The 14,307-nt window shown below is 36.8% G+C and overlaps 2 protein-coding genes across 4 annotated transcripts; one reads left to right on the forward strand and one right to left on the reverse strand.

Moving 5' to 3' along the window:
• The first annotated feature begins 300 nt into the window (after nt 1-300).
• On the forward strand, nt 301-2,747 carry LOC113284964 (probable pectinesterase/pectinesterase inhibitor 51). The gene is made up of 2 exons (XM_026534192.1): nt 301-1,375; nt 1,817-2,747. Exons 1-2 carry the CDS (start codon nt 382-384, stop codon nt 2,500-2,502), a joined length of 1,680 nt encoding a protein of 559 aa, XP_026389977.1. The 5' UTR covers nt 301-381; the 3' UTR covers nt 2,503-2,747.
• LOC113284928 (putative UDP-glucuronate:xylan alpha-glucuronosyltransferase 3) lies at nt 2,719-7,478 on the reverse strand. 3 transcript variants are annotated; one of them, XM_026534191.1, is made up of 5 exons: nt 7,231-7,478; nt 6,749-6,861; nt 5,380-5,580; nt 4,304-4,938; nt 2,719-4,069 (listed from the first exon to the last, which is right to left on the reverse strand). In XM_026534191.1, the coding sequence occupies exons 2-5, from the start codon at nt 6,814-6,816 to the stop codon at nt 3,033-3,035; spliced, it is 1,941 nt and encodes a 646-aa protein (XP_026389976.1). In that variant the 5' UTR covers nt 6,817-6,861; nt 7,231-7,478; the 3' UTR covers nt 2,719-3,032. The 3 variants fall into 3 exon arrangements, with proteins under 3 accessions (XP_026389976.1, XP_026389975.1, XP_026389974.1); XM_026534190.1 differs by having other exon boundaries at nt 2,719-4,075; nt 6,749-6,856; nt 7,231-7,465; XM_026534189.1 differs by having other exon boundaries at nt 2,719-4,075; nt 7,231-7,464.
• Nucleotides 7,479-14,307: the final 6,829 nt, after the last annotated feature.

Consider the following 14,307-nt stretch of genomic DNA (forward strand, 5'->3'; position numbering starts at 1 on the left):
TTATGTGTCAAAAGACCTTGGGTCATGGAGAAGGTAAAGATATGACTTTCTCCTTTACCCTTTCTTATGAGATGGCATCCATGTCATGCTTTTAACTTACCTTGACCTTGGCATTGAAGATAAATTCTTGGTTAGAAAAGTGCTAAATCCTAGATGTCTTGTCTTTTTAAGACCTTCACCCCTAGCATTGGAGATGCTCTAACAACATTCGCAAGACAAAAACTAGCAGTAACTTTTTCAACTCTCTTTTTTACAAACAAATTTATTTAATTTCCAAATTTAGTCATTTTCCTTCCTTCATTCTCCACCTCACTTCCCCTACCTTATAACAACACCCTTCTAACTCTTCTTCTTCTTCATCACACCTTGATGTGATCATTCATGGCAAACATCACCATTTTCATCCTCTTCTTCTGTTTCCTCTTCTCAGTTCGTGGGGATCATCTTCAAAAACAATCACATCACAAACAGACCCACATTTCAAAACCGGATAACATTACAGCTTCAACAGCAACAGTCGCAGCAACAGATATAATCAACCAAGTTTGTAATGCAACAAGGTTCCCAAATACATGCAAAACAACTTTAACCAAGGCAGGTAACCTCTCATCATCATCACCCGTTGATATAATCAAAGCTTCATTTTCAATCTCCGCACATAAACTCAGAAAATCCAAAAAACTAGTGAAAACCATCTTGGATGCATCTTCCGGCAACCAGAACCGGTCTGTTGCCGCACAAAACTGCTTAAAGGTGCTTCAGTTCTCGGAATACCGCTTTTCATTAGCGGCCAATACACTGCCACGTGGAAAACTGAAAGACGCACGTGCATGGACGAGCGCTGCGCTTTTGTACCAGGTCGATTGCTGGTCGGCTCTGTCGAAAGTCAACGATAGTCCGACGGTCAACGATACGGTTAACTTCATGAACTGGCTGACTGAGTTGACAAGTAATGTTCTTAGCATGTTGGTTAGTTACGACCGTTTTGGTAATGAAACCGGTTCATGGAAACCACCGATGACAGAGAGAAATGGCGTATGGGAAATGAATACCGGTGGTGGTATTGGTGGCGTCAGTACTAAAAGAAGTTTTCCGGCTAATTTATCGGCGAACGTAACCGTATGTAAAGAAAAGAACTCAGAGTCAGGGTGCTACACAAGAATACAGGACGCAGTTTTTGCGGCACCGGATTATGCCGAAGGAGTCGGAAGATTTGTGATCATGATTAAAGAAGGTGTTTATAGTGAAACTGTTAGAATTCCATTGAAGAAGAGAAATGTAGTATTTCTAGGAGATGGCATGGGCAAAACTGTGATAACTGGTTCTTTAAATGTTGGGCAACCAGGAGTCTCTACGTATAACACCGCCACCGTCGGTAAGTCCACCTTTTTTTTTTTCTTTTACTAAATTTTGTTTTGAAATCAGTAAGAGATCAACAAACTCTGTTGCACAAAAACGAACTTTGCTTTCTTAGTTTCCTTTAGGTTTGATGACACTGCCGGAAGAATTCATGTTAGCTGTTAGACAGATGCAGATCCCTTGAATCTGTATCGACTGTACTGTGATTTGTATGCAGTGCCGACAAGTAATAACTGCAATGAGTCAAATGACATTTAACCTGGTCTGTGGGGTGCGAAAGCATTCAAACTTGCTTTATCATTTTTTCACCCCATGTTGTTGTCAGTCACTTCACTCACTCATTTAGAATTACAAGAAAGTTCCAAACCAAATCTTGATGACAAAAACACAAAGATTTTCTAGGTAGATAGTTGGATTTTACTGACCATTCAAAGACTTGTGTGACCTTGTTCAACAGGAGTCTTAGGTGATGGATTTATGGCTCGCAATATCACATTTGAGAACACAGCCGGACCTGATGCACACCAAGCTGTTGCATTCCGATCAGACAGTGACCAATCTATTATTGAGAATTGCGAGTTCCTCGGCCACCAGGATACGCTTTATGCTAGAGCGTTGCGTCAATTATACAACTCGTGTCGTATTCAAGGAACTGTGGATTTCATTTTTGGCAACTCAGCTGCAGTTTTTCAGAACTCGGTTATTTTAATCCGGCCGCGGCAGCTATCACCTGAGCATGGTGAGACGAATGCAGTATCAGCTCATGGGCGGACGGATCCTGGTCAGTCGACTGGATTTATTTTTCAGAATTGTTTGATTAATGGTACAGATGAGTACATGAAATTGTACTATGAGAATCCTAAAGTTCATCGGAACTATTTGGGTAGACCGTGGAAGGAGTACTCGAGAACCGTCTTCATTGACTGTCACTTGGAATCTCTAATTGCCCCTGAAGGATGGATGCCATGGGACGGTGATTACGCATTATCTACGTTATATTACGGGGAGTCGGACAATTCAGGTCCTGGGGCAAATTCTTCCCTGAGGGTTCCTTGGAGTAGTCAAATTCCTTCAGAGTATGTCAGCACTTATTCCTTGGGAAATTTCATTCAATCAGGCGAGTGGATGTCCTCGTCTTCTTGAGAAGTAGAGTGTACCAGTATATGTTTTCTCTTACAATCCAATCGCCTAGTTGTAAATCATTAACATCTGAACATTCTCGTATTCTATCAGAACAAAATGAGCCATCTTTCTTATGATAACCTTACCTTGTGTCAGTAGCAGAACTGAAAGTGTTTTCTGAGCTTGAGCTCATTATCATCAGTTTACAAAATGCATAAAGAAAATGCAAATGAGAAATGCAAAAATATGCCTCAGGCTCTTATAAGAGAATTATAAGTTGCGCTACAAAGTTTGTATATGAATCCGCCTCTAAGAGATCAAAGTTTATGACATCTATAACACCCAAAATTACAGAAATCTTTGTGTGGAGCTAAAGCAACTGAAATGGGTACAGTTTAGGTTTATAAAACAGATGAAAAGAATTGGAACCCATTTTGATATATCGTGTGTACTGTGAAGTAATGGAGCTGAACTGGTGACATGTTTGAACTTTCCAACATAAAGAATCAGAAAGAAAATTGGTATTTAGGATAAGTAAGAAAAACTACTACTTACAAACTAGGGAGAGCTGTTTGAGTAATCGCAGGCGCAGTGGGAACAGTAGTTGGTGATTTATCATCTGTCCAGTTTGTTTCTCCCCAGTGCCATAGCATACTTTCCCAAAAGCAGAAATCTTCAAAACAAGTCTTTAGTCTTTCATCTGTTATCGTTATGTTCCAATGTCTATCAGTGAAATTTCCTTTCTCGGCTTGCCTGCGATCCCACTCTAACCCAGCTTTTTGCTTTGATCTAAGCAAACAGAATTTCTGCAAGTTTTCTGGCATGGCATCGTGAACCTTCCACCATGTTTTATGTGCAACATCACTGGCAAACTCTTGTAATATGTCGACATTCCAGTTACAGTCATAGTCTCGGAAACATAGCCAAGGCTTTAGACCAAGATAATGCAAAACATAAAGGACAGGTGGGTCAGCTCCAAATAATGTAGTTTTTATTACTTTCTTCTCTTCCTCATCACCTTCCCAGAAGTGCTTCAAGAAGTTCATGTGTTTCGGGATTCGGTGCCACCATGTAAAGATTTCGTTCAAATAACCTTGGTCTCCGCCATTGTAGGACTCGATCTCGTTGATGTGATCCATTAATAGTTGGAACGTGCAATTTGACGGCTCTATTACCATCACACCAGAATTGAAAAGCGTTGCATTGTTTCCAGTTGCAGTAATCTCTGGCATACCAAATAGGAAATCGATGTTTCTAAGGATGAGCAAATCTGCGTCAATGAATATAATCTTATCATAATCTGTTAACTGCCATAATCGAAACTTGCTGTAATTCCACTCATTGTAGGCATTTTCTTCAGCTTTAGGATTCCTGATCCTCTCGATTGTTCGGATTTTCCATCCAGCAGCCGCAAGACCACTCCTGTGGTATTCGCTTATAGTGTCATCAACAAGTATGACAAAATCCCTTGTGGAACCCACCATGCGGATACTCTGGGCAGCAGCAATGGCACCACAGACATATACGTGAGCCGAATGGAGGATTGTAGCATATGCTTCACGATGTGGAGTTCCGGAGTATCCCCTCTCTGTTTCTGTGGGTCAAATAAGATCATTTAGCACTTGTTAATTTTGATCGGACAACTACAGAGCTCTAAATATGTGTTAACAAATTTATCATGAGCTTGAAAATTCTAGAACTTAATTTTTTATGAGGATATCCATAGTGAGGAGAACATCCACACACGAATTCAGCTCTCGTAGATCTCTCAAGGACCCTATATATTTAGATAGAAAGGAAATAACTAGAAAAAAGAGTCTACCTTTTGCTTTCACTGGCAGTGAAAGCTCACAAGACCCAACTGGGAGCTGAAGCTTTTGGTTCAAGGTATCTAAATTGGGCTTGTATAACCATGCATTTCCTTCACGTTTTACAAGCTCCTTGCAAGTGAAAAGGTTGGGCAGTGGAAAGCAATCGGTCACAAAGAGAACAGGAACAGGACGATCTTTTTTAGCAGAGGCGGAAATCCTTGCAGCTGCAAGCTGCAAATGCAAACGGGCAACATCTCTTGACCAATTGTGCGCCGACTTACGGCATGGAAGCTTGACAGCAATAAGATCAATATCAGAATTTTTGTAGTTCTTGGGTCTTGGCAGAGATGGGCAAACGGGAACTTCAGATTCTTCTTCCTCATCAATCCATTCGGGATACAAGGACTCCCACGTTACATCCTTTCCAGCAGAATCTAAGTGAAGAACAACATGCTTAGAATTTGGCACCTCTTCTCTCCAACGACCAATCTCACTTTCATTAAAGTTCAATAAACCTATCTTGTCTTGTCCCTCTGTAAGTTTAGAGAGAGATTCTGAAATGTCAACCCAATTAATGTCTAAATCTGATATGTAGCGTGCATCTGCAGATGGCCTCTCCCATAACCATCTGTCCACAAAGCTTGGTCTGCAATTGAAAAGCATTTATCAGGGGAATAACTAAACAAAGAATCTTTTGCATCTACTGATTCTGTACATAGCATTTTCTAAAGATTTAAATTGGTATGGTCAGTGCACTAAGCCAGATTTAAACATGTGAATGGCAAGCAGTAGACATGCAGTTAAGGTTGACAGTCTAACATAATGTATGATCTTAACATCCTAATGTGGAACACAATCAGATGATCAAAACATGTTTTTAACTTGTTAATAGTCCTGCAAACAAGTTGGTCTATTCGGGACTTGCTCAGCTCCATGCTGTCATGTCAAGTGACACTCAACAAGCATTGGCCTTTGTACATTAAAACGACATATTGGTAAAATCCTGGGGAATGGGATGGTGTGAGTGTCTGAGATACCAAAACATATGGCCAAAAATGGCAAGTAAGTATGATAAATAGAAACTTGCCTCGAATCTTGTTCATTGTGGGACACCGTCGGAGAGTGGAGAAGTGTTAGGAAAGTACCGCATATAATAATCAATAGGACAAGCTTCAGTGTAGAAATTTTGCATTTTGAACTTTTTTCTTGTGTATATGTCTGATATGGCTTCTCAACTTCTTTAGAACTTTTACTTCTTAGGAACCTTCTCTTATTGTTTGAATCCTCACTGAAACAGAAAGTATGTCAAACACAAATTAGTTTATATTATTTCTTTCTTACTTTTCCCTTTGGTTGATAAAGCATATGCAATAGAATAAGCAAAGGAGCGAGGTCAGCAGAAGTTTTTCTACGCATAACTGCACATGGTTGGTTAGATGACTTTTTTCATACAATAATGGAACAATCAAAATAAACTATGATAAACATGACCGAGTCACCTGCAAAAACCTGAACACAGGAAAACCTAACCCAATTCATTATACAATACACAATTGGATAATGGTTCTTCAGATTACTAAGAAACCAAAATGACTTCTTCATCACAAATTCATGACTACTTGCATTCTGCAAGCTTATAAGACATACTACATATACTACCTCCTTTCAGTAGATGTTTGGTCAGGAAGGGGCATGTCAAAAGCTACAATACTCTATCGAATAACTACGGAGAACACATCACGGATTCATATATTAATATAGGTTGTAGGTTATGCATCCATCCCTCTCCAGTGCTAGTTTCGCTGTCTACGTGGCTGGGCCAAGTATCCAATAATGAAGTAAACTTACTAATTTTGAAATCCAATCTCAAGGCCATACTCATCCAAGTTTCGCCACTACACCAAATGAAGATCATGTACCTCAGTGCCTCCACCTAACTAGTAAATTTCGTTTTCCAGCTGGCAACGACATACACTAAAGTACTTTAACGGAGGTACAAAAATTCCAAAATGAGTCAAAATCCTCCCTTTGTCTTCAAACATATCCAAATGCAAAGAAAGCCTTTCCTCAAGATCCTAACCAATGAAGTGCCGGATCAGATGATATTTTGCATTTATGATACAATAATAGATGCCCTCCTGAAAAATTCATGGGTGGCGGTGTACCATGATTCATGAAAACATGCCTTGAACAGGAAATGAAGATAATATCATACTAATAGACATTGGTTTGTTTTCTCTTGGGGGCACTCTACACAACAATTGGTTCAGAATCCAGATTCAATGATCTAGTTAAACTACTAATAAATTGCACCTTTTCTACCTACTATTCCAGGAAAACCCAACTAACCTCAAACTTGAGTAGGATTCGCATAGAAGCAATGCCAATAAAATCAGAACAAATTTTAAAAAACCCATGAATTAAAATTAAATCTACAATTGAAATCACAAACTTACAATGATCCAGATAACCTTAGCCTGTGCTCATTAGGATTTGGTGAGTGGTTACCCATTGATCCTCTCATCTTGAATTACTTAGCAGACAAAAAAATGCAACATCTGAGTCTGATCTACAACCAACAATTAACAAGAAGATCAAACAACAACTTTAAGATAACACCACTAACAACAACAACACCACAAAGCAACATGGGAAGTGAGAAGAATAGTGAAACCAAACACCCAAGGAAGAAAATAAACAAATTAATGCAAAAGATTTTTGAGAGAGAAAGACAAATTACTCCATATTTATGAAATTAATGGCAGAATCCCCAGACCAAAATTTGATAATGAAAGCAGAATCTGAACTCTAATAAAGAAAATAAGGACAACCCAGAAACGGAAAATCATTCAAAAACTAAAATGAAAAACCCAATAGCCTGAACAAGAAGTAAATCAAAAAAACAAAAAAAAAAAAAACAGGAGTAGAAGAAACTTACAGGAAAAGGGTTTTACAGAGCTAAATAGAATAGAATAGACCCTCTCTTCTTTTTCTTTAGCTAGCTAGAACCCTTTGATAGAGTTTATATTAACTGGTGATTGAATATGAATGTGAGGTTTTTGTTGTGTTTTCAAGGACAGGGAGAGAGAGAAAGGAAATGGGGGGTTTGTTTCAGTAAATATACTAAGAATATGGTGATGGTGATGGTGATGGTGAAGGAAGGAGCTGTAAATTTTTGGAGCAGTATGAGTCACAGAAAGAGTCGAATACAAGGAATGATTGAAAGGAGTGCAAATTAGGACATTAAACTAATCACTGTTTAGTCTATAATACTATTAGTATTATCATTGTCTATTTTGTGTGTACGTATCAAGAGGGCATTTACTATTTTCACCCATGTTCTCCTTGTACCTAATTTTGTTCTCTCTACTTTGTTGTAGTAATCTTAATCTTTAAAGCTACAACCACCAATAATGGAAAAAGATAAACCAAGTATGTTTTTATTGGTAGTTGAAGCAACATGGCAATTCACAAAAGGAGGTTCAACTGTTGATGTTGTTGTTCTGTTTAATTAAAGTTTAAACTAATCCAAAGACGACTGAATAATGTCCCATTATAGCAAGGTTTACAATGGATAAAAATGCACCATTGTTAATGAGTATACCAGTCCGGAAAGGATATCAAAATCCGCATAGAACAAAATATCCAAGTATTATCCATGTAAAAATGGTACGACTACGAGCAGCTAAACAACAACACTTTGACATTAATCAGATGATATAACGGAAATACTGAATAGTATCTTTTCCATAATGTTTAAATTCACCCCAGAAGAGCTCAACATTTTCTAAAGATTTATGGATTGGATAAATGTCAAAATTGTTTTCAGGTAGTTATCAACCAAAAGATTGAGTGTAACACGAGTGTAAGAATGAATGTTATGATGTTTTGGGTGAAAATATACATTCCACAACACATGAAATTACGAGTAAAACACGGCGTCCGACAAGGGAGGGAAGTTCTCTTCTTAGTTCTTACTACCTTTTTCTTAATTACCTCCTAGGTTTTTTAATTAAGATTCTTTTTCTTTAATGAAAGACAGACATGGGAGAACCTGCAAAAACAATCTAACCAGACTCTTCTGACTCATGTTAATTTCTTCTCATTTGTTTTACAATATGTTCGGCACATTTCTCAACGTATTAGGATTAGCAGGATTTATTATAACCAAGAATGATTAGGTAAGAATAATTGGAGTAGTGTAGTAGACTAGTAGTGAGTAGATTAAGGTTCATTATTTTTATTTTTAGGTATGGTTGTCATTATCAACCGGTTTGCAGCCACTACTTTTAGATGAGTGACCATAATTAGAAAAATGAATTAAGATAAGTGAGTGAGAGCAAGTATTTTCTCACGGCCTATCATGTACAAAATCTCTTATACTAAAACAAAATACTGCTATAAAAGAGAGTGCCACCAAGGCATACAACATGATAAATGCTAGAAAAACCCCAAAAAAATTGACACCAAAATGTGACCCCCCCTATATGTCAAGTTTCTATTAGCTCACTTTTAAAGTGGATCTCCTATTTTTCCCTGATAGGATAGAATGTGCAAGAAATCAAAAGTGGATATAGATGACACACAGGGGTTAAAAAGTTGGGTATAAATCATGGGTCTTCCTAGCAGCTTCGCAACTAGAAGGTGGTTGGGAACTTGGGATGAACCATTCCCTACTAGATCTATGTTGGGAATAATTAGGAAAAAATTTCATTTCCATTTGCGGGTGGTTTTATTTAGTGCTGGTGATTTCCTTGGAATTTAATAATTCTTGTAGAGGTCCCCTTATATTTTTATTCTCACACTATTATATATATTTTAGACGTTATTTTTGTGGATAACAACCAAACCATTACGAATTTGTAGCCAATATTTAGGGATGTATTCCTCTTACAAAGCTTTATGTTCTCACCAAAAATGAGCGTATTCCGAAATAGATAACATCGCCATCTACTACTTTGAAAATGAGTCGTTGAAAATCAACTGATTTTTAACCATTAAAATTAAAATCGGTAGATGATGTTGTTATGCATTTGAGAATGCGCTCATTTTCTCTAGTCATATAGAGTTTTACATGAGGAACATGTCCCAATATTCATTATCATTAATTAAATTCATTATCATTTGGTTATTATTCACATAATAGGATCTCAATCTGTGAGATAATGTAAGAATTAATGTGTAAATGAATCCTTTCTCTTTCTTATAAAGATGATCATGATGTTCTAGCTTCTAATCCATGGAGAGAACTTAATTGAGACATTTTAGATTAAAATAGATTTTTAACCTTTAGATTTGATAGAAGCTATTGACATGACATGCGAATCCATACCCGAAAAACAATTTATTGAATATTATGATGTGGCATCAAATTTGGAGTCACTAGACTAGAGTAACATTATCAATGGCCATCTTTAACAAAAATGCATAATTCCAAGGGGATCCCGTGCGTGCCTTACCAAACTTTCCTTCGCGTATTCTCTCTGCCAAAATCTAGATGTATCCCGCTTAACTATTAACAGAAGAAGGTGCATGATTTGTCGTAGGTTTGGTGTCCTTTCAAAAGCTTTTTCATGTCTCCTCTTCACCTACCAATAACAGTCCAAAAACTCACTAAAAAGGTTATTTACAATTATGCAAATTCCATTCGACCTTCCTAGGCGCGGACCATTAGAGGCGGACCAAATTTGGTCTGTCTCTCCTCCACCACAGGATCCGATGGGGCTGGGGTTTTAAGTCAGTGGACCTGCACAATTTTGTTGGATGGTTGAATCTCATTGGTCCACAATTGGACTATGAAATTTGGTCTATCATTAGCTTTTTCCAATTCAAACAAGCTCCTTGAATGTTCACCTATCGGTAACCTAAATTTAGGTGATAATTCAAGAGACATATATCTAGATTAGGTATGGTGTCTTATCCGTTTTGATTTAATATCGTGAAGATTGGACACAAGTTTAGGAAAATAATTGGTTCCTTGTTTTCATTACGAAAATTCTCCTAGCAGATGTCTAAAATCTGGGTTTTAGCATGATCTAACGATAAAGAAGCCGCTTGAGCGGAATAGTTTCCCGCAAGGTCGTGCGGGATAGCACTGCTCAACCTGAATACCTGCTCTAGTCAACGGGCTCGGGTTATTTAGAACTTTTCCCGCAATTAGTGGAATGTCTGTCGGAGAAAGATTTTACGGACATAAGTTGAATATTTCCGACGATGGACAAGTATAAAAATTAAATCTTTTGGTCGTAAGTGGCACAATAGGCGTTACAAAATTTTCTTAGGGTTATCAATCGAGTAACAAGAATTGTTTTGTTTTATAACCGTTTTAGATGGTCCATATAAGAGCTCTTCAATGCAAGCGGTTAAGTTTATCTTAAGTGGAGGTTCTATTAATATATTTTTTCTGTGGGTTATTATTTTTTTGGCAGGAAAAGGGCAAAGCTTAAACTGAAATTAAAAAGTTCTTCGTCGCCGGAAAAGTGACAAGAACAGATAGTTACATGGATGTGTTAACCACATCATCCCAATTGAAAATCAATGTTGACAAGGAAAAACCATTAAAATCCTTAGAGTTCAAAACCCAATTGAGTAACAAACATTTAACAACTATAATGATCTGCTTAGTACTCCTTGAAACATTGTTATACAACCCGTCATTTCTCTCATTCTATAAACTCCACCATATGGCGAAAGGCAATAAAACCCAAACCTTCTTAATCCTACTCGTAGTCTTCTTCTTAACACCCCATTCCCACAAATTCTTTCTTACATCATCAGTGAAAGCCCAACAAACACGAAAACTATTTAAGAAATATGACCAAACTTCAAAAGTTGTTTTGGAGTGCAAGAATAGGTGTACATTTGTTTCAACCTGAGTTCTACAAAGTAAACAGTTAGCGTCTTGAACCATACTTGCGCTGTAGAGATAATCAAGAGTGGGGGCTCCTTTGTAACACAAGGTCCAAACATGGAAAGAAACCTTTAACGGGACTATCGAGTTCCACGACTCCTTATCCGGAAAACGAAGTAGGCCATCAGATTTCATTGCTTTATAAGCACTGGATACATAGAAACTATCACCATATCTTCATAGGGGACCATCGACTTCTACAACTTCTGTGGGTTATTGTTGAAAAAACTTTTTTGCTTAAATTCATCTCCAATCTCCAAAGTCTTATTTCACACTTTAATTTTACAGTGCTTTTAAATTACTGAGTAAAAAACAAATTTAAACTTTCTCCATTACCCCCTTTTAGTCATGTCGTTCTTTTTTATGACCTTGACATTTATATTGGAGAGGAAAATTTGACAGAAAAGATCTTAAATCCGATGCTAGCTTAAGACGTTTACCCCTTGCATTGGAGATGCACTAATAAAGATGCTTTGGTGATGATTGTCAATGATTAATATTATTTCCATATGCGTATTAATACTAAAATGAAAAACGATATATGTCGTATATAAAGGGAAATTCATTAAGCTAACGTGTTAATGGTAAATTAGTTCTCATATCTCCTGAAAAATAGTGTTACGTAGTAATAAATGACAAGATACAACTGTTAGGATCAAAAGATGCAAAACTAAAGAATTATGACGTACATTTTTTTTCTTCGGAAAATACTAAAGAATATGGTCGGTACTGTTACAATGGTTATTGGAAAATTCAACACAAAACAATAAACTAACATCACATTTTCTCCCATCATACATAACTGGTGATTCAAACCTTTTAAAAAAAAATTGGTACCGACGAGTTTAGAACTTAGGTCACTGGAATGTCACCCATGACTTTATCAGTGATTCAAACTTTACAACTATTCCAAGTAAACAAAAGGACGGATAAAATGCTTTTGTTACAAAACCAAAACGGTTAACGCAACTACAAAATCAGAGGCATTAGGATCATAAAATCATCTAATCATTTCTCATAGTTTTTTTTTTGGTCAATCAACAAATTTCAATTCATTTAAATCAAAATAGTGATTACATATTCGCTTACAAGATTAACAAAAACATCAAAATACATTAAAAAAAATCAAGATAATCAAAACCCTAATATAAATAAGGATATCAACTACAAGTAGATTGCAAAGAGAAAGAGCAACAAACCGCAGAGATACCCAATTTTTGACTATGTATAAGGGAGAGATGATGGTATATTCCGGAAATAATTCCGACCATTTGATTTGATTGTATTCTTCCATGATAAGAGATGCTCCTGAAAGGAAGGAGTATTTTGCCCATAAATTTGTAGACCCAAACGAAATTGGATGCCCTAAATCCCTAGAGTATGGATTTAATGCAATCTCATGTTGAATCGTCGATGTTTTTGAATCAAGAGTAGCAATCCACGGACCATCCATCAAAGATTGAAGAACTCGCCCCACAACGACGAAGAAAAATTGCCCGCAAAACGGCGAAGAAACATGTCGAAAGACACAAAAAAAAATGATGTGAAAACATCTTATTTAATAAACAATTACCTAAAACTAGAAAAGAAAAATAAATCCTTGCTCAGATCTGGTATAAAAGGACCGAATCTGAGCAAGAAAGATGAAAAGACTCTTGTTTTTTTTTTGTTTTTTTTTCTTCTTTCTTTTTTGAAGGGAATAGAAAATAAAGAAAGAAGAAAGAGTCATAGTTTTTAATAACAAAATAACTAACTAAATTACAGTAAAAAGGATTATCTGAGTCGGCTGAAATTGTGATGGATCAGAAAATTACGCCTCAACCCAAAGTCGCGCAGACCGAAGCTCCCTGATGCGCCGGAATTAAGTGATTGTATTGTAAAGCTTAAGCTCACAAGGCAAATTGATGTAGCACATCCTCCTGTTTGCAGAATAGAAGTTGGCTTTCTTACCCTAGTCTTAGAGGCCGGCAGATTACTGCCTTATTTTAGTTCTTTCCTAGTTCTAGTTATTTCTTTATTTATTATTTTTTTGATGCAAAGGAGTAATATATTAAAACATAACAGAGTACATACTTCATAACTTCTTAGTTATCTTCCTTTCTTCCCTTACTAGATCAGCTATGTCTATGGGAATGTTACTAGCAAAATCAAAGGAAGATTTACATGCTCTAGCTTTATTAGCTATTACATGAGCCACATTATTTGCCGTTCTTTTTACATGATTAACATTAAAGGAAGAGAAATCCAATAACAACTGCTTTATTTCATCTACATGACTCTGATTTATCCAGTGGAATGCAGAGTTAGCTTTGCTGATAGAACTGGTGACATTTATACAGTCTGCTTCAAAAAGTAAGTTGCTAGATTGAAGATTGAGTTATTTGGCCCACATGATCGCTTGTTTCATAGCCAAACACTCTGCGTTTTCTGGATCTATTCCTCCATGGTAGTACCTTCCTCTGATTCCTTTAGTTGTTCCTGCAGAGTCACGAATAATTAATCCAATTCCAATCTCCTTTGTGTTACGATGAAAAGAAGCATCTACATTAATCTTCAGTTGATTAGATGAAGGAGGAATCCATTGTTGTGACTGCTTTTTATTCTTGATGTTTATATAATTAGTGTCTTCTTTAAGACAGAGATTAACATGGTTCCTTATTTCATGACATGCAAACCAGGGGTTAATTTTCTTGCTATGAAACACATTAATGCACCTATTCTTCCAGATCTGCCAGACTATGCACATTAAGATAGTTTGCCATCATATATTTTCATCCTCAATAGCAGAGTCTGAGAACCAGCTAACTATCCATGCAGAAATAGAAATATGTTGGCTAATTATGTTGTGCACATTTACATTCATTCCTAGCTACATTGCTTTCGCATAGTCACATTCAATTAATAGATGTTGTAATGTTTCCTCCTGCGATTCACACATAGGACATAGGGTGTTTATATTTCTCTTGTAGTGACCTATTTCCTCCATTTTTGGAACAATATTCCGTAGACATTTTCACAGGAATAATTTAATATTATGTGGGGAGCTAGACTTCCACAGATTCTTCCAAGTGTTGTTTGAGGCTGGGCTCTGGACTCCTAATTGAC

Source organism: Papaver somniferum, chromosome 1 (assembly GCF_003573695.1).
Source record: "Papaver somniferum cultivar HN1 chromosome 1, ASM357369v1, whole genome shotgun sequence".
NCBI lineage: Eukaryota > Viridiplantae > Streptophyta > Magnoliopsida > Ranunculales > Papaveraceae > Papaver > Papaver somniferum.